General features: G+C 50.5%; 1 protein-coding gene across 2 annotated transcripts; it reads left to right on the top strand.

Moving 5' to 3' along the window:
• The first annotated feature begins 3,234 nt into the window (after window positions 1–3,234).
• ABCF2 (ATP binding cassette subfamily F member 2) lies at window positions 3,235–17,371 on the top strand. 2 transcript variants are annotated; one of them, XM_061166136.1, is made up of 15 exons: window positions 3,235–3,374; window positions 4,088–4,290; window positions 8,272–8,484; window positions 9,132–9,314; window positions 9,398–9,569; window positions 10,702–10,797; window positions 12,068–12,170; window positions 13,353–13,448; window positions 13,590–13,709; window positions 13,801–13,890; window positions 14,255–14,365; window positions 15,005–15,067; window positions 15,269–15,397; window positions 15,866–16,069; window positions 16,745–17,371. In XM_061166136.1, the coding sequence occupies exons 2-15, from the start codon at window positions 4,131–4,133 to the stop codon at window positions 16,880–16,882; spliced, it is 1,878 nt and encodes a 625-aa protein (XP_061022119.1). In that variant the 5' UTR covers window positions 3,235–3,374; window positions 4,088–4,130; the 3' UTR covers window positions 16,883–17,371. The 2 variants fall into 2 exon arrangements, with proteins under 2 accessions (XP_061022119.1, XP_061022120.1); XM_061166137.1 differs by lacking the exon at window positions 3,235–3,374 and adding an exon at window positions 3,728–3,901.
• Window positions 17,372–19,323: the final 1,952 nt, after the last annotated feature.

Below are 19,323 nucleotides of genomic sequence, written 5' to 3'. Positions count from 1 at the left end.
CAAAAAACACCTACTTCTGCTTGATTGACTACACCAAAGCCTTTGACTGTGTGGATCACAACAAACTGTGGAAAATTCCTAAAGAAATAGGAATACCAGACCACCTTACCTACCTCTTGAGAAATCTGTATGCAGGTCAAGAAGCAACAGTTAGAACTGGACATGGAACAACAGACTGGTTCCAAACTGGGAAAACAGTACTTCAAGGCTATATGTTGTCACCCTGCTTGTTTAACTTATATGCAGTGTACATCATGTGAAATGCTGGACTGGATGAAGCACAAGTGAAAAGGAACTAAAGAGCCTCTCTCTTGATGAAAGTGAAAGAGAGTGAAAAAGCTGGCTTAAAACTCAACATTCAAAATACCACGATCATGGCATTTGGTCCCATCACTTCATGGCAAATAGATGGGGAAACAATGGAAACAGTGAGAGACTTTATTTTCTTGGCCTCCGAAATCAGTGCAGATGGTGGCTGCAGCCATGAAATTTCTTCTCCTTAGAAGATAAGCTATGACCAACCTAGACAACATATTAAAAAGCAAAGACATTACTTTGCCGACAAAAGTCTGTCTAGTCAAAGCTATGGTTTTTCCAGTAGTCATGTATGGATGTGACAGTTGGACCATAAAGAAGGCTGAGTGCCAAAGACTTGATGCCTTCAAATTGTGGCATTGGAAAAGACTCTTGAGAGTCCCTTGGACAGAAAGGAGATCAAACCAGTCAATCCTAAAGGAAATCAATCCTAAATATTCATTGTAAGGACTGATGCTGAAGCTGAAGCTCCAATACTTTGGCCACCTGATGGAAAGAGCTGACTCATTGGAAAAGACCCTGACGCTGGGAAAGAATTAGGGCAGGAGGAGAAGGGAACAACAGAGGACAAGATGTTTGCATGTTGGACACGACTGAGCAGCTAAACGGAACTGAACTTTCCCTTCATGCCCAGGTCTGTCCCCTGCAAGAGACCTAAACCCTGGATGAGAATGGCAGAACTTCTAACTTTTCTAGGCCACTCTTACTGTGCTGGAGGAGACTTTGCCCAGCAACTGTTAATTTATGGGAAATCATGGACGTGATTGGTTGGTCTGCAGGTAGATTCAGAGAAGTAACTCGTTAGTCCTTGCCATCCCATATCACTTTACAGAGCTGGAGTGGTTCCCAGTACCAGATTTGAGTTTCAAATACTGGTACTGTTTCCTACCAGCAGTGTTATTTTTTTAATAGCACTGTGCCTTTATTTCCAATCTGTAAAATGGTATTTATACCCACTTTAGAGTCTGTTGGGGGAATTAAATGTGATGGCATAAATGGAGTATAATTATGTTAGTTCTCTGTAACCTGAAACCTGCCTGTAACCAGGCATTTTAATGAGGCTGGGAGAGGCAGGCATATTGTAGACCTCCCAGGAGGCTAGGTGCTTGCATGAGTAATTTTATGTGAACCACAATCATATACAATTTCCTTGTTTCATAAAGAAGGGCACTGCAAGCAGTTAGCTACTGTCTGTGTATCTCTACCTAGAACAATGCTTTGGCCCATATGGCACTTATTACCTACATGTCATGACCTGTTTCCTTTTAAAATTTGTCATCTTGTCGGTTGAAAAATAATGCACAATGTGACAGTTGTGAGTTAAGTTTTATTTGGGGGCCTAATGAAGATTATAGCCCAGGAGACAGCCTCTCAGATAGCTCTGAGAAACTACTCTGAAGAAGTAGGGGAGGTGAGTATATATATGATTGGTGGCGGGTGGAAGGGGCGGGGGAAGGGGGTACGTGCAGTCAAGCACACATTTTTGCAGAAGGTTGTTCCCTAGCCACAAAGAGCAGATGTCTCTACTTTTCTAGACATGAGAAGATGCAAGAAATTGGGCTCATAAAATCTTCCCCAGAAAATATCTGAAGGTCTGTTTCGTCAATTTTCCCCAGAGCACAGAGTGCCTCATTCCTGATCTGTGTCCTGAACTCTTTTCAAGGTGTGTGGACGGTCCATGACTGCAGTAGCTAGTGGCCTCATCATTCTAAAACCGGATAGTGAGCAATAACTTTTAGTTGGCATTCTTAACTGTGAGCTCTGTGAGACCAGGGAATGACCTACCACCACTGCAACTCTAGTATCTAGCTCTGAGTCACACGGTGGTGAAGGTTAGTCTAGGAAAAGGCATGCTCAAAGGCAAGAGGTGTGAAATGGTATGGCTTACCTCAGAAACGCAAGTAATTAGATTCTACTGGAGCATCAAGTTTGAGAAGGAAAACTAATTCTATGAGGAAGTGAAGTGAGCGCACTTTTTTTTAAAGGGTCGGGGGTGGGGGGGGGTCTACTTTTGGATCAGGTGCTTCGCTTAAGCCGAGGAGCAAACTGAGATTTGCAGTTTCCAGTGCCAGAAATAGCGGCTTCCTCTGCTCCCTCTAGCCGTGCCCCTGTGGGAAGCACTACTGATCAGAAACCTGGAGAAGTATTTGATAGACTATACATTTAGGATTTGCTTACTGCAGGCAAGGAGAAGTCCGTGGGGGGTTTTAAACCATGAAAAGTAACGAGGGGAAAGGAAGAAAGAAAAAAAAAAAAAAAACGGGCAAGTGATGTTATAAAGATAAACTCCGAAGTCTTGATTTTCACTTCAGGGCTCTTCCCATCAAACTTACTGGCTTTGGATGGAAACTTAACAAGTTCTGCAGTGGATAGGCAGAGCAGCGACGATTCAGGAACAACGCTCGGCACCGTCTAAAGTTTGGACCAGCCTCTAAAGCTTCGGTTTCACGGAACGAGGACGCCTTTCCTTCACGGAGGGATAATTCTGTTCTTCCATCCTCTTGGAAGCGATGAGCGTTTTCCCGGCCCTCTCCCACCAGTCGGCTCACCCTTCCTCCTCCTCCCCTTCCCCCCCGCCCCCCGCCATTGTTTCAACCCATTGCTGCCTGACGCCTGCTGGGAAGTGTAGTCGCTCGCCCTGCTGTCTGAGCCGGTTTGGCGGCCCTGACGAAGCCGGTAGCTCCGCATAACCCTCAGCTGTTCCAGAGCCGGGGGAGCCGGGGATGGCCCAGCCGCTCCTCTGAGGAGCAAAACTGGGACTCGCCGCTTCCGGCCCCAGAAGTGGACCGCTAGCAGAGAGGGCTCTGGGGCTCCAGTCCCCCTCAGCCGCGCGCATCGTGATGACGTCACTCCGGCCGGCGAGGCCCCTGGGATCCGCGGTAGTTCTCGAGGAGCGGGTCTCAGGTTCAGCAGCGGTGGCCGGGGGACGACACTTCCCAGGAGTCTGCGCGGCGGCGCGACGAGAGCCGCGCGAGGCCGTGATTGGCTGGTGAGCCGGCCGCACGCGGAGGAGCTCAAGAAGCCGCTCTGTTGCGACAGAGGCCGAGCGGCGAGGCCCAGTGAGTTGGGGGAAGGGGCGCTGGGAGGAGGCGGGGGCGGGGGAGGGTGCCGGCCGGTGAGGGGGTGAGGCGGCGGGGGGGGACGAGAAGAGGGAGGAGGGACTGGGCTGGGATGGAGGCGACTGCAAGGGAGGAGAAGGGGCCAAGAGAGAGAAGCTGACGGGCGGAGGCTGGGGGAGGCTTGGAGGGGTGGTGGTGGGTGGCGAATGAAGAGACCCCGGGGGGGACTCACAACGGGGGGTGGGGGGGAAGACGAGGGCGCCCCGGGAAGAAGTTGGACTCGGCGGCCGGGTGGTGTGGAGGGTGAAGACGGGGAGGAGGCCTGAGGCAGAAGGGAGGGAGGGAGCCCGGGAAAAGTGAGGCGGCCGGCTGGAGCGTGGAGCGCCAAGTTGTGGGGAAACTGGAGACCGGGGACCTGTGCCGAGGGGCAGAACCCGGTCCCTCAAGTGGAGGCCCTGAAAGGAGGAGCGTCTCCAGAGCGAGGCCGTCCGTGGAGATTGGTGGACAAAGCCCCGAGGGAAGAGCTGGTGAGATGGGAAGAGCGGCCGAGAAGCCGAACTGGCTGGAAACATCCTAACAAAAGTTGGGAGCGACTTTAGGCTGGGGCGGAGCTGGGTATCAGAAGCTTGCTAGGGATTTCCTGAGATGGATGGAGCACAAGGCCCAGGCACTGTGCGGAAGTTTAGAATTTGGGGGTGTTTGCCTTCCTTCAGGCTTTCTGGAAGAACAGTAACGGTTTCCCTGTGATTCATCACCATGCCCTCCGACCTGGCTAAGAAGAAGGCAGCCAAAAAGAAGGAAGCTGCCAAAGCCCGACAGCGGCCCAGAAAAGGACATGAAGAAAACGGAGATGCCATCACAGAGCCACAGGTGGCAGAGGAGAGAAATGAGGAGGCCAATGGCCGAGAGACCACAGGTGAATAGAGGGAGAGAGGTGGGTTGCTGGGATGGTTGCTGGGACCCAGTGGATCTGAGTCGGGATGCTGGAGGCGCCAGAGAGTATATCTGGTGCCACGAAACTTTTCATGATGAGCCGAACCAGTAGGGTTGGAGCTTGATCAAGGAACCTGAACACAGTTCTCACATACACAGTGGTGAGCAAACATGAGCGTCGTGCTGCCTTGTCGCCCTGTCTTCTAGATTTGGAGGTCAGTTCCCTGTCCCTTTCTGAATTTTCATTTCTACACATGGAGGCAGTGTACCAGACTGTTTGCCACATGATACTCTTGTCCTCCTGGGGCAGTGACTGTACCAGCAAGACAGAAACATATGAATTGTTTTATGGGTTTTTCCTGGCAAAGAGATGCATTTCTGTTACAAGCGCTTCTCAAGTATTAGACACAAGATCACTGAATACTGAGGCACTATAAGCATGGTCTTTCCTCTGATAACTTGCAGTCTAGATGGGGAAACAGGGAAGTGTGATAAAGAATATTCCAGGCTCTTGGCTATCTATCATAGCCTTCTTCCTTGCCCCCAAAAGCTCTCTAAACAGGCCTTCTCTATTGACTGCTGTTGTCCCCTGAATAGTCACCACTTTTCTGTCCACTTACACATTAAGGTTCTTATACTCTAATTTTTGTATTAGCTACATTTGACATTTTTCTTAGAGCCCAGCTCAAGGTGGTAAAATCTTTCCCTGTCAAGCCTGACCTCAGTAATACTGCTATTCCTTATATCCCTGTACTATCTATCCAGGGCTTCCCTGTGGCTCAGATGGTAAAGAATCTGCCTGCAATGCAGGAAACCCAGGTTCTGTCCCTGGGTCGAGAAGATCTCCTGGAGAAGGAATGGCAACCCACTCCAATATCCTTGCCTGGAGAATCCCATGGACAGAGGAGCCTGGTTGGCTACAGTCCTTGGGGTGGGAAAGAGTCGGACACAACTGACTGTGCGCACACACACACACGCACGCAAGCACTATCTCTAGGGTTGCTTTTTCTTTTGGCCAGTACTTACACGGCATATGGAATCCTAGTTCCTAGACTGGGGGATTGAACCCGTGCCCCCGGCAGAGGAAGTGTGGAGTCCCAAGCACTGAACCTCCAGGGGAGTCCCAGCATTACCTTCATTCTATCTGTTTCTCCATCTGAATTGTTTGATCTTTGAGTGTGGGGACTGTGTCTTGGATAATACTTCTTTTTTTGCATGATTACCCTTGCAGACAGAGATACTAGGTAAAGTTGGAAGAGGAGCGAATTATTCATGCAAGCTGCAACAGAAAGACAGGAATTCGGAAAAAAAAAAAAACACAACAACAGGGTTTAAAATGATTGCGAGGAGAGAGTTAAATGGTAGGAATTGTCTCCAAAATAAGAATTATGAGGGAGGACTAGTGTAGTCAAGTCAGGCAGTTTTCTTCCTGGCCAGGATAGTGGAGAGATGGGAAGGTAAAAATGGTAAAAGGGAACGAGTGGGCTGAGTTGTGATCTGACAAGTAAACAGGGTTCCCTCTAGGCTCTCAGGAACAGGGGTTAAGCCTCAATTCTGTAGTACTTTCTGGATGAGTTGGAAAAGTAGACAACCGAATCCCACTTTGAGACTCTTGTCAACAGTTCCCATTACAAACTTCTTTGCCTTTCTCCCTAGAAAACCAGAACTTGTCAGGGCAAACCCAACTGTACTACCCCTAACTCAGTCATAAGGGAGCTTTGGGTTTCACCCTCTTCCTCAGGGAGCTACTGTTCTGAAATATAAAATCTGGGTTTTTTTCAGCTCTCTCTCTGAAAATATTTCTTATTGCCAGGGACCCAGGGTCATTTCTGCTTTCATAACTAATGGATCATCTGTCCTCTCTAACAAGACTGGGTCTGCTCTCTTCTTTGAGTTTGGAATTAATTAATTCTCCAACCTGATAGTTAACCATTGCTACATGGTCTTTAGGTAGTGAGATACGGAAAGATCAAGAAATATCAAAGAAAGTGACTTGTGACAGACTACTAACCTTCTTTCGAATGTGAGACTCTTTAGGTTGCGTACTAGAGTTCAGCTGCCCCCCTTGTTTGGAAAATGAATAGAAAGGGGCTGCTTATGAAGTCTGCAGTATTTCTTCTGATGAAGTTTATTCCAGAATCCTTTCTGCATTTATTCAGTGCTGTTCACTTATCATTTGAGCCTGTTTTCTAGGATGCTATAAGCCAAGACAGTGAAGTATAAGTCTTACTTTTAAAGCTCAGGAGATGACTTAGGTCATAGATGCTGTAAACTGGAAAAGATCAAGAGAAAAGTTATATAGCTGTGTCTCGGTGTCTGCTGGGGTTTGGTCCCAGGGTCCCTGTGGATATGAGAATCCACAGATGCTCAAGACTGTTAACAGAGAATGGTGTATGTAGTCTTTGCATATAACCTGGCATGTCTCTAGATTACTTACTGTACCTAATACAACATAAATACTATGAAATTGTTGCCAGTGTGTGGCAAATTCAAGTTTTACTACTTGGAACTCTGTGGAGTGCTTTTTTTTAAATCCACGTTTGGATTAAACATGATTTTGGATGCAGAACTATGGATACAGAGGGTTGGCTGTGTAGCTTTCCTTTAATTTTGATCTTCTTACCTGAGCACATGGAGATACAGTCTGGAGACTTTTCCTGTAAAGATCCAGATAGTGGATATTTGCAGCTCTTTGGGCCATATGGTCTCTGATGCAGCTGTTCAGCTTTGCCATTGTGGTGGAAAGCAGCCATAAACAGCATGAAAATGTTGGGTGTGACTGTCTCCCAATAAAACTTTATTTACAAAAGCAGGCAGCTGGCCAAATGTAGCCAGCCTTTTTTGTAAGCCACCCCCTCCCGGGCTAAGAATGTTTTTTACATTTTTAAAGTGGTTATGTTTCAAATGGTAATGGATATGGTTATGTAATAGTTGTGATTTTGCTAGTAGGGCTACAACCCTAAAATATTTACCATCTGGCCCTTTAAGAAAAAGTTTACTAACTCCTTATCTAGATCATAAACTTCTCTCTACACTGTCTGCTCAAGATCTAGAACAGGGATTGGCACAAAATGGGGCTGTGAGAAGCCTGGTGACTCAACTGTGTAGAAAGGAGACTTTTTAAATTCCTTTCCTCCATCAGAACTGCCCTGGACCCCTCTGTATTTTCTCATACTGGTCCCTTCCAGGCAGTATGGCTTCTTGGAATTAGCACCTGGAGGCTCTGTAGGTTGTGGAGGAAGAGAACTGCACCTCTACAGCATCTGCTTTCTCTGAAGCATTAATGCTAACTTGGGGGCTTCCCTGATGGCCCAGTGCTAAAGAATCTGCCTGCCCATGAAAGAGACATGGGTTCGATCTCTGGGTTGGAAAGATCCCCTGGAGAAGGAAATGGCAACCACTCCAGTATTCTTGCCTGGGAAATCCCGTGGACAGAGGAGCCTGGTGGACTACAGTCCATAGGGATCACAAAGAGTGAGACATGACTCAGCGACTGAACAACGACAGCTAATTCTTTAATACATACTCATGGAGGATGATTTGGAGTTCTAGCCATTGCTACCATGCATCATATCATCTAAGAACAAGAGAGGTTAGAACTAAAAGGGCAAGTTGTGAAGTAAAAAATGTCCACAAAAGCAGGATACCAGGGCCAATCTACATGTAGTGTACACCCTGTTAAAGCTTGTGAAACATCTGAGTCAGCTCAACCTGATCTTGAGCCCTGGTCCTTCAGGACACGCCTCATTCAGCCTTTGGATTTTTATGTGTTAATATGTGGTAACTTAAAGAAGGGAGAAAGCCACAAATGCCCAAGCAGGGGCCTGAACCCTCGGCCCTCACAGTAAAAGTCTGATGCCCTTCTGACTGAGCCACCCAGATGCCCCAAGACGTGCCTTTTTGTGTAAGAGTTAAGCCTGTCTCACAGCCCTCTTCCCAGACTGCTTTTCTCTTCTGTCCCCAGAAGTGGATTTGCTGACCAAGGAGCTGGAGGACTTCGAAATGAAGAAAGCTGCTGCTCGAGCTGTCACTGGCGTCCTCGCCTCTCACCCCAATAGTACCGATGCCCACATCATAAACCTCTCCCTCACCTTCCATGGTCAAGAGCTGCTCAGTGACACCAAACTGGAATTAAACTCAGGCCGTCGCTATGGCCTTATCGGCTTGAATGGAATTGGTGAGGCCCTTGGAAAGTGAGGTGGGAGCTGTCTCTCCTTGGCTCATCTGTTGCTCAGCAAGTGTTTCCTTATTACCAGCTATGTACAAAGCTGAGCATTTGCAATATGGGTGGGAGCCAGATATGCCCACCTACCCATACAGAGCAGTCATGTGATAAGTACCATGTGAGTCGTTGCAGGCAGTAGGTGCTGGAGAAGTGGGTAGGAGTGGGTGGGAGTGGTGTGTGAAGCGTCTGTAGGTGCACAGACTTCACAGAGGAGGGCTGGGACAGGACCTGGCAGAACCGTGTCCCATGGAGGAGGCAGTCATAGGATTTGAATGAATGAAAGGAAGGAAAGGACTCAAAAAACGGGGAGGTCTTGGTTTGACTGGGAAAGATTGAAGGTGGGAGGAGAAGGGGGCGACAGAGGATGAGACGGGTGGTTGGCATCACTGACGCAGTGGACATGAGTTTGGGTAGGCTCCGGGAGTTGGTGATGGACAGGCAAGCCTGGCACGCCGCGGTGCATGGGGCTTCAGAGTCGGACGCGACTGAGCGACTGAGCGGACTTGGCTGAGTGGAGTGGAGGGACTGAGGTGGGGCAGTGACAGGCCGAGCTGTGCTGAGTGCCCCCTCCTCTGCGTGTTTGTCGCCTGCCCCCCCAGGAAAGTCCATGCTGCTCTCTGCTATTGGGAAACGCGAAGTGCCCATCCCCGAGCACATTGACATCTACCATCTGACTCGCGAGATGCCCCCTAGTGACAAGACGCCCCTGCAGTGTGTGATGGAAGTGGACACGGAGCGGGCCATGCTGGAGAGGGAGGCTGAGCGGCTGGCTCACGAGGACGGTAGGGCTCCAGACCCAGGGGCGTGGGGTGGCTTCCCCCCGGGAAAGGCCCCGGGAGCCTCACCGGCCACGCACCGTCCACAGCGGAGTGTGAGAAGCTCTTAGAGCTCTACGAGCGGCTGGAGGAGCTGGATGCTGACAAGGCGGAGATGAGAGCCTCGCGGATCTTGCATGGACTGGGTTTCACGCCTGCCATGCAACGCAAGAAGCTCAAAGACTTCAGCGGGGGCTGGAGGATGCGGGTTGCCCTCGCCAGGTGCGTCTCCCCCACCTCCTCCCTCCACGGCACCCTGTCTCCTCAGGGTTGGGTGCTCTCTCCTGCAGAACTATTTAGAACAGGGGTCAGTGGTCCGGCCATGCCAGATACCGACAGTGTGGAGGGGCGGGGATGATGTACATGAGCTAAGGAGTGAGCTTCCTGACCCATGTGGTCCTTGTTGGACTTCCAGCACCGTGTTCAGGAATCCTAGGACCAGCTCTAGGTAAATGGGAAAATGGGTCTGTCTCTTTCCTCTTGACTCCTCTCCCCTTCCCCTTTTTGGGCTCCAGCCTTTCTAATTCTTGTATAAAGATAAATTGTTAGCTGCTAGGATATCTGTCCTTCTTGCTCTCTCTTGACCCGACCCAGAACCAGTTTCTGTAGGCTGTCATTTCCGCACTGATTCCCCCAAGAAGTCCCCAGTCACATAAGTGGTTCCTTCCCCCACCCATCTCTGCACAGATCCTTGGGGAGGCTTGATAGACTCTTTCAGCAAGGCTGCCTGAGTGTGCCCTGAAACATATGAGCCTTGGCTTCACATGCTGGCAAGGAGTTGTAGCCTCAAGTTCACTAGGGAGCTTTTACACACACGGATTTCCTGGCCTCTTCACATCTATGCTGGAGTCACGTCCAGAAACCTGGGTTCTAAAAAGTGCTGCAGATGTGGTGACCGCAGGGGTGGGACCAGTGCTGTCCCCTTGTTCCTCCTGTCTTGAGATGCCATCTAAGAAAAGAACATTCTTGGGCCTCCTTGCTAGAGTCTAACAAACCCACCAGTTAGGTTTCACCTGAATGCTTTTTGGCAGTGTACTTTTTCTGTATCCTTTTGTGTATCCTGATGGTCACCAACCTCAGTTTAAGAGACTGATAGACTCATAACAGACATTTACAGCCTTATCTCCGAGCTGCATCTTCCCTCTGCTTCTCAGCTCTGTTTTCTGCTCTTTAACCCCCACCCTTCATCTCTGGTTTCTCTCCTACTTCTCACCTTTTGTCTGAGGTATAGAGCCTCGAGTTGATTTCAGGACTCAGTGCAGGCCTGACCAGAGCTGCAGGTAGCAGGCAGGCCATCCCCTCCTGTGTAGCACGCAGTAGACTGAAGTGGTTCTATCTCCTTTCCTGTCTTCAGAGCCCTCTTCATTCGACCCTTCATGCTGCTCCTGGACGAGCCCACCAACCACCTGGACCTCGATGCTTGTGTGTGGTTGGAAGAAGAGCTAAAGACGTAAGAGGCAGGGCTGGGGGGAAGTGGGCAGGTTCTCAGGGAGGGGCTGAGCAGAGTCCAGGGGAGATGACACCCAGGACCCACAGTGATACTAGAGCAGTGAGCAATGGACCAAAGTGAGGCCAGAGGGAAGACCAGACTGAAAAGGTGGTGACCACCTTTGTTCTTGTTTGGTCACTCAGTCGTGTCCGACTCGTTATGAGTCCGTGGACTCTAGCCCGCCAGGCTCCTCTGTCCGTGGGATTCTCCAGGCAGGAATGTTGGAGTGGATTGCCATTTTTTTCTCCAGAGGATCTTCCCCACCCAGGGCTCAAATGCATGTTTCTTGCATTGCAGGCTGGTTCTATGCCACTGGGCCGCCAGCAGAGCCCAGTAACCACCTTTGGGGTTGGCCATTCTGTTAGCTTTTGTTTAGTCTGCAATATATGAATTTCTTTGTTTCTCTCTTTCCTATTGTTTAAAATACAATATCTTTGTTAAAGTTAATATTTTTTCTTAATTGTGTTTATATCATATAAACAGGGATTCCCATATAAGATCATGATGTAGTGACAAGAGAAAAATAGCCCATATGGCCGTGGTCTTTTGCTTGAGAGCCAGATAACCTGGAAAGTTGCCCCAGTTCTAGAAGGCTTTCCATGGTCTCTGCAGTGATCTGGTACCTTCTTTATAAAAAGTGGTTTAGTTGCTAAGTCATGTCCGACTCTTGCGACCCCATGGACTGTAGCCTGCCAGGCTCCTCTGTCCATGGGGATTCTCCAGGCTAGAATACTGGAGTGAGTTACCATTTCCTTCTCCAGGGTATCTTCCCAACCCAGGAATTGAACCTGGGTCTCCTGCATCGCAGGCAGATTCTTTACCAACTGAGCTATGAAGATAGTAATATGAAAAGGAGAGCCTGGTGATTTTTACTGTACCCATTCCAGTTCTCCACACTGGCTTTAGATGTGTTTATGGGTGCTTGTGCACATTTTTTTATTTTACCATCACTATTACTGCCATCTCCACTCCATTCTTTTGAAAGTTAGAACAAAAGTTTGAGGAATTTCGACTGCCTCACCACACTTTGAAAAGCATCTAGTGGCCTTATACATAGATTGAGCACTGGCAGCTTAGGTGCTGAGAGCAGGGAATTGGCCAGAAAATCTAAAGGACGCTCAGGCATAAGGGTGGGAAAGGATAAAGGTTTTCTGGGCCCAACGTTCACCTCCCCTGTTGTGAACTGTCTACTGTGTTGAGCTCCTCCCTGATTGGTTCTCTGGCTTTGCAGTTTTAAGCGCATCTTGGTCCTCGTCTCCCATTCCCAGGACTTCCTGAATGGTGTCTGTACCAACATCATTCACATGCACAACAAGAAGCTGAAGTATTATACGGTGAGTGGGCCCCAGCTTCTCCACAGTACCCTCTGTGCTTCCTGATTCCCTGAAGTTCTCCTTTAAAAAAAAAAATTGACTTAGCAGCCCTTTTCTACCTATTGCTATAAAAAGATGTGGACAGGGAGTTCTGCAGTCTGTTTTATTTTAGTCCCAAAGTAATTGCTTTCAGGCCATAGGCCACGGATTGGCAGCCTGTGCACAGGGTGTATGTTTGCCTTATTCAGAGAGGCTGCCTCTCCACGGTGCCCAGGCAGGCCTTGCTGCCCTCTGCCTTCTTGAGTAGCTACTTATGAAAAATAGAAGTCCTCTTTATTCATAGTTGTACTCACCAGAGGAGTATTAATAGTTTTTACATAATTTTTCAGAAATTTCACATGTACTTGCAAGCATTTGTAAAAAAGCTTACGTACACAAGGCACGATTCTGTCAGTTGTGTTTAAATTTTAATATGTCTTGGACGACTTTCCATATGAGTATATTTAAAGTGTCCCCCCTTTTTTTTCCGGTGACTGCATGGTATTCCATTGCGTTGGCTATCCTGTAACTTATTTGTCAGACTCTTTGATGGATGTTTAGGTTGAGTCTGGGTGTTTGCAGATAGACACCACAGTAGTGCAGGGTTTGCCAGGTCCTAAATCTGACTGCTCTGGTGTCTTCCCACCTGCAGGAAGTTCTTGTGGCCTGACTGGGGCTTCAGCCTCTCCAGGTGGGGAAGGGATGCACGTGCCCTTGGAATGCTGTGATCCTCTTGATGATCAGTACAACAGTGGTTTTCAGGGCTCCTGCCTGGGCTGTGGGTGTCTTTATGGCTAACCTGAGGATTTAGTCTGGAGCCCTGCTCTAGGAAGGAGAGGCACACAGTTTGAAAAGACCTCAGCTTCTAGATTTAGATATGCTTTTTTTTTTTTTTTTTTTAATACTTATTTATTTGACTCTGTTGGGTCTTAGTTGCAGCATGTGGGATCTAGTTCACCTGGGCCACCTGCATTAGGAGCTCAGAGTCTTAACCGCTGGACCAACAGGGAAGTCCCAGAATATGCTTTTTTAATACACTTCCTCTTCCCCCGCTGCACCACCTCATAGCCAGGGCCAAGTCAGGTACCATCTCGAACCCCCCCTGAATGAGGACCCAGAGCCGAGGCTAACGCTGCCCATCTCTCCCGGTGCCTCTTCCTGCAGGGTAATTACGATCAGTATGTGAAGACGCGGCTGGAGCTGGAAGAGAACCAAATGAAGAGGTTTCACTGGGAGCAGGATCAGATTGCACACATGAAGGTAGGGCCAGGATCTTGTCCTCCGGGAGAGCTGACGGAAGGTGTCTGGGGAGGTGAGGGGCTAGAGAAGTCCTTTACCCTCTTTTCAGATGAATCGTGGGGTACCTGCCCACACGCAAGCCCCATCTCTGCACTCTTTCAGAACTACATTGCTAGGTTCGGTCATGGCAGCGCCAAGCTGGCCCGGCAGGCCCAGAGCAAGGAGAAGACGCTACAGAAAATGATGGCGTCCGGACTGACAGAGAGGGTTGTGAGCGACAAGGTAGGGTCTGGTTGGGTGGAATTAGGCAGCCTAACGTGAGGTGGATAGGGAAGGACCCGACTTGATAAATGCCTCTTTATCCTCTTCCTAGACGCTGTCATTTTATTTCCCACCATGTGGCAAGATCCCTCCACCTGTTATTATGGTTCAGAATGTCAGCTTCAAGTATACAAAAGATGGGGTGAGTACTTCGGTGTGGTTGGGAGGCTGGGGTACATTTTACAAGGTGTCAGCTGGCGAGAAGAGTGTCCTATTTGCTGACGGCATCTACTAACCCTTGTGGTGCTGGGGGGTTTTCAGGCCTGGCAGCCTGGGTTGCCTCACTGAGAGCCTTAGAGGAGTTGGGGGTACCCTTCAAGTACTTGGAGGGGACATTGTTCAGCCACATTGGTGGGTGGAGGCAGTGGGTAGGGGGCTGCCATAGGAGCTTCCTCCCTCCTCACTCCAGCCACCTCTAGTGGTGACTGGGGGCTCAGCGAGATTGCTCTGCCAGTCGGATTGATCACCCTACCCCTGGATCTGTTTCTCTCCCCCACCCACCTCAGCCTTGTATCTACAACAATCTAGAGTTCGGTATCGATCTCGACACCCGAGTGGCTCTGGTGGGGCCCAATGGAGCAGGGAAGTCAACTCTTCTGAAGCTGCTAACCGGAGAGGTATGGTGTCAAGTGGGAGCATGGGACTCCAGCATTAGATGCCACTGTGTCAGGGTGGGGGGCGGCATGCAGGGGCCCCTGCTCTTGGAGGGCCTCGTGCTCATGATAGTGAGCCGTCCTCTGGGGGGCGGGTCATCACTGGGCAGTGTGATGTTTCGGCATTTTCTTAGAGAAAACTGGGAGAAGTGTGTGTGCGAGAGAGCCTGTGAGAGACAGCCCAGGCCTGCTCTCACCGTCTTCTTGTGTCTTCATTCAGAGCATATAGAACGCAGGAGCAGCTGTGCATTTAGAAACATTTTTATTGTAGAAAACGCATGTTGGACCCCTGAGAGTCATAGTTCAGCACGTGGGATAGTAGTCCTTTAATAACTACCCAGTGGATCATGGGGTGTGTCTCTGCCTCCCCTGAGAACATCTGTGTCAGTGTATTTTCTCCAAGTGGCCAGAAGAGCAGTTTGTGAAGTGGTGCGGGTTCTGTTTTGTAGGAAGTTGTAGGAGTTTGTTGAAGTTGTAGGAGTCCAACTTGGTGTGAATGTATGTTTGCTTCCCCTCTCTGCCTGTCTCTGCTTCTGACCAGGTTTCCTTGTCTGTGTGCTTATCTTTCCACCATCTACTCTTTTTTTTTTTTTCTTCCCATAGCTACTGCCCACAGACGGAATGATCCGAAAACACTCTCATGTCAAGATAGGGCGTTACCATCAGGTATAGTCCTGGTGGGGAGCGGGAGATTGCCCAGGGTGGGAGAGCAGGGCTGCATGTGCCCAGGTCAGCTCCTGGGTGGTTCTGCAGTCCTGAACAGCTGCCTGGGGAGAGGTAGAGAGAAGGTATGTGGCAGGGACCCCAACAGGCTGCCTTGGAAGAACGCTAGGCACACCTGGGTGAGTTCTTTTTTTTTTCCTGTAGCATTTACAAGAGCAGCTAGACTTAGACCTCTCGCCTTTGGAGTACATGATGAAATGCTACCCCGAGATCAAGGAGAAGGAGGAAATGCGGAAGATCATTGGGCGATATGGTCTCACTGGGAAACAGCAGGTCAGCGGAGTAGGGGTGGGAGGACCCCAGGCAACTGGGAGAGGCAAGCTGGGCGTCTGCTTTTTCCTCTGCTCTAGGTGGTTACAGATTGGAGCTCTGAAGTCTCAAGGGACGGTGGGGGGTTGCGTGCTGGTCTCTGACATGCCCTTGCCCCCAGACTAGCAGGATGGGCCATGTTGTTAAAGGCAAGGGAAATTGAGACCTAGAACACAGGGTCCTCTGATCCAGACTCAGGCCCCGTGACGGCTCCACTGCGTCAAGACTCTGTGCCGAGGCAGGGTTTCAGGCTTCCCGGTGTGTTCCTTTCAGCCCTTGAGGGACTGGCAGGGTGCCACTGTCTTACTGTGTGATCTTGGGTCTTCCTGAGCGCCGCTCTCTGTGTGATAACAGAGAAGCCATGGGGAGAGGTGAGTCGTGATGCGTGGTGAGGGCAACCCTGGACCTCATGAATCACATGGTTCCACGCAGGTGAGCCCAATCCGGAACTTGTCTGATGGGCAGAAGTGCCGAGTGTGTCTGGCCTGGCTGGCCTGGCAGAACCCCCACATGCTCTTCCTGGATGAGCCCACCAACCACCTGGACATTGAGACCATTGACGCCCTGGCAGATGCCATCAATGACTTTGAGGGTGGTATGATGCTGGTCAGCCATGACTTCAGACTCATCCAGCAGGTGAGACTCCCAGCCGGGGGGCGGTTGGGGGTAGGAACACCACCATGGCACGTGGGGGATGCTGAATCCATGCTACTGTGTTTGGGAAAAGGGTGCAGGACGTCAGGTGGAGAGGACCAGATCTTACGGTTCTCTGAGAAACTTAGAAAGCCTTCACAGAAATACTTTAATTCTTCATTAGCTGTTTGGGGCAGTTAGCCTACTTGGCATCATTGGCCAAAATCAGGGAGGGAATTGAGTAGAGAATAGGGTGCTTTTGCTATTGTTTCCAGGATTCTTCAGCCTGGAAATAGTATTGTACTCAGGAGACTCTGGATTAGAAAGAGGGCTCCTGCCTGTCACTGGGGAGAAAGCTGCTGGTCATCTCTCTGAAGCTGTGAGAAAGGTGGGGTGGAGTGCTGGAAGCTGAGAGGGAGGCCGTGAACAGCTCTGGGTCCTGCTAGGGAACTGGCAGTTGGGGAGACCAGCGGGTTCCGGCTTGGAAGGCCCCACCCCCTGCTGGGTACGGTGTCTAGATTAGACCAGCCCCAGGATTGCTGAGGGGGTGAAACAGAGCTGGACGTGGGCCGGCGGGAGCTCGTGGGTTTTCCATCTCAGAGTCCGCCGGGAACAGTCTCCTGGCCGGGGTGGGAAGGGCGCTGGCCAGGGTGACTAAGTCTGGGCTTTGCTGTCCAGGTTGCACAGGAAATCTGGGTCTGTGAGAAGCAGACAATCACCAAGTGGCCTGGAGACATCCTCGCCTACAAGGAGCACCTCAAGTCCAAGCTGGTGGGCGAGGAGCCCCAGCCCACCAGGCGGACCCACAATGTGTGAGGCCTTGCCGGCCGGCCGGCCAAGCCAGGCCCCTGGGGCCACATCCTGCATTGCTGCAATACTGCTCCCCAGCCCCTTGCCCCCACCTGCCTTAGCTGCACTCTGCGATCCTATCTACAGTTGGACAGGACCTGTCCGTCTCCTGTCCTTCCAGCTACTGTGTCCTTGTCTGGACTCAGCTGGCCGTTCCCACCAGCTCCTCGCTGGTTTTGACCCAATAGTGATGCAGCCAGAGGCCTCTGAGGGTCAGCCCGCAGGCCCATGCCCCGGGTTGGCCTGTGAAAAAGCTTAGGATCCTCGTTCTCTGGGTTCTGGTGATGTTGGAGGAATACCCCCCCAGCCCACCGCCCCCATTCCTTTCTGCTTCTGGTTTGGAGCTCTGGACCAGGGCCTTAATCCTGGTCGGTTTTTAAATAATTATTTAATGGTGTAACTTTTAGACCCGCGTGACATCTACAAAGCGTCCAATAAAGAAAGAAGAAGCCATGGTCCCTGCCTTCCTCCTTGGGTCTCTGGGTCCTCTCCTGCTCCTCCCCGCGGTGCCTGCGTTCACCTGCCCTCAGCACGAGCTGGAGCGGGAGTCGAAGGGCTGGGTGCAAGCTGAGGACTGTCCGCGGGCACTGGGAGAACTCCCTTCTGATTTGAACTCATGCCTTTACTTAGGCCAGTGGTTCACAGACATTAATGTGCGTCAGAATCACCTGGAAGACTCATTGAATCACAGACTGCTGGGTCTCACCTCGGAGTTTCTGATTGAGTAGGTCTAGGTGAGACCAGGAATTAACATTGCTGAGAGCTCCCCAGCGCTGCTGCTGCTGTATTCCTGGTGGGATACAAGAAGTTTTGTTATGTTAACCCATCCACAGCCTTAATTTTCATTAGCGCTGTATCCATTTTAATAATACGTCCAAGCCAGGGCTTTGCATAGCATCCAGCCTTTGTGCCACCAGGCTTCCTGCTTCCTTCACCTCTGAAATCTTAGCCACCATCCCTGTTTCCCCCGGAGGGGAAACATACACAGCTGTGGTTTCTCAGTGCTCACTATAGTCCAAGACAGTAAAATACAAAAAAGTCCCAGATGGTGTCTAAACCCCTGAGGAGCTCGCAATCTAATGGGAAAGCCAGTAAGACAGAAAAGGGCATAAATCAGGTGCCAAGTTGTAACTTAGATGGTAGGTTACACAGGAGACCTTAAAAGGGAGGGAAGTTTCTCGTGAGGAGCTGCCCAGAAAGCTGGGATCGGTGCTGTAACTTGAAAGGTGAGTAGGGTCTTCTCAGATGGCCGTGGAGTCCCAGAGCTGCCCTGGGCAGAGGGAGCAGGGTATCAGGTGAGTGCCTGCAGCTTAGCCCGAGATTCCAAGGCTGGAGTGAGGGACTCCACTCCAACTCCACCCTGTGACCCCCAGGGGCCTGGCCTGGCTGCTTTGCGCCTCAAGGCGGGGGCCCAGAGAAAAATGGCTCGTCAGTCTGCCTTGAGTGTCCAGAGGCTTGGTTAGGAGGATAATGGGAACAGAGATGAAGAGCCGCTACTTTGGCCAAGGGAGGGCCTGGTTGTGTGAAGAACTCCTGCTGAAGTCTGTTGGGGTGTCCAGGGCAGGGGGAGGGGGCTCCAGGCCTGGAGGAAGGGAACGCAGTAGGCTGGTCAGCTTGTCCAGGAAAAAGGCCAGCCTCAACATTTTAAAAAATGTTTAAAAAATCCCACAAAATACACATTTCTACAAGCGCCTAAAATCAGTGCCTTGCTTTGGATCGAGAGTCACCCTCCTGCTCCTCCAACCTCTGGCACGCAGCCACAGCTGAATGATGGGGACTGGGGGTGTGGGGGCTTGGTGAGGTGCGGGTGCTCGGGCCCGCCTATGGCAGGTGATGCTCATTTGGCTCCCCACCTCTTTACTGGGAAAACCCTCTTCCCACAGCCTGGGCTTATCCCGTTGCTCTCAATTTCCTTAACCACAGCATTCAAGGACTTGAAATCCTTACACTAGGTGCAAAGCGAGACCACCTTCTTTGCAGAATAGCACCTTTTCTCCCCCTTCCCTTCACAGCTCACTCCCTCAGGGGCCTCATGTTCACAGAGAGCACCCCGTGTTTCTCACTCCGGCTTCCTCCAGTCCGCCTTCCCTGACACCCTCCCTGTCAGGCCCTCCGAGCTGTGGTTCTTGCTGCCTTCACCTGTCTGGGCTCAGGTTCTGCTCCATTTTGTGCTGTTAGTTCAAGCCTCCCTGAAACCACACCCACTGATTTCTTTCTCCCTTTCCTCCCAACTAAAATCTCCCCTCTCCCTAGTTAAGTTGTACCCATCCTACCAGGGGCTTCCCAGGTGGCACAGTGGTAAAGAATCAGCCTGCCAATGCAGGAGACACAAGAGACCTGGGTTTGGTCCCTAGGTGGGGAAGATCCCCTGGAGAAGGAAATGGCAAGATCCAGTATTGTTGCCTGGA

This window comes from Dama dama, chromosome 18, assembly GCF_033118175.1.
Source record: "Dama dama isolate Ldn47 chromosome 18, ASM3311817v1, whole genome shotgun sequence".
NCBI classification, from domain to species: domain Eukaryota; kingdom Metazoa; phylum Chordata; class Mammalia; order Artiodactyla; family Cervidae; genus Dama; species Dama dama.
Note: the sequence above shows the minus strand (reverse complement) of the source record. Positions and strands in the feature narration are given on the sequence as shown.

Coding starts and splice junctions, on each gene's coding strand:
- ABCF2 (XM_061166136.1), top strand. CDS start 4,131: ATGCCCTCCGACCTGGCTAAGAAGAAGGCAGCCAAAAAGAAGGAAGCT. Junction 8,485..9,131: donor TATCGGCTTGAATGGAATTG/GTGAGGCCCTTG, acceptor CTGCCCCCCCAG/GAAAGTCCATGCTGCTCTCT. Junction 16,070..16,744: donor ACTTCAGACTCATCCAGCAG/GTGAGACTCCCA, acceptor TTTGCTGTCCAG/GTTGCACAGGAAATCTGGGT.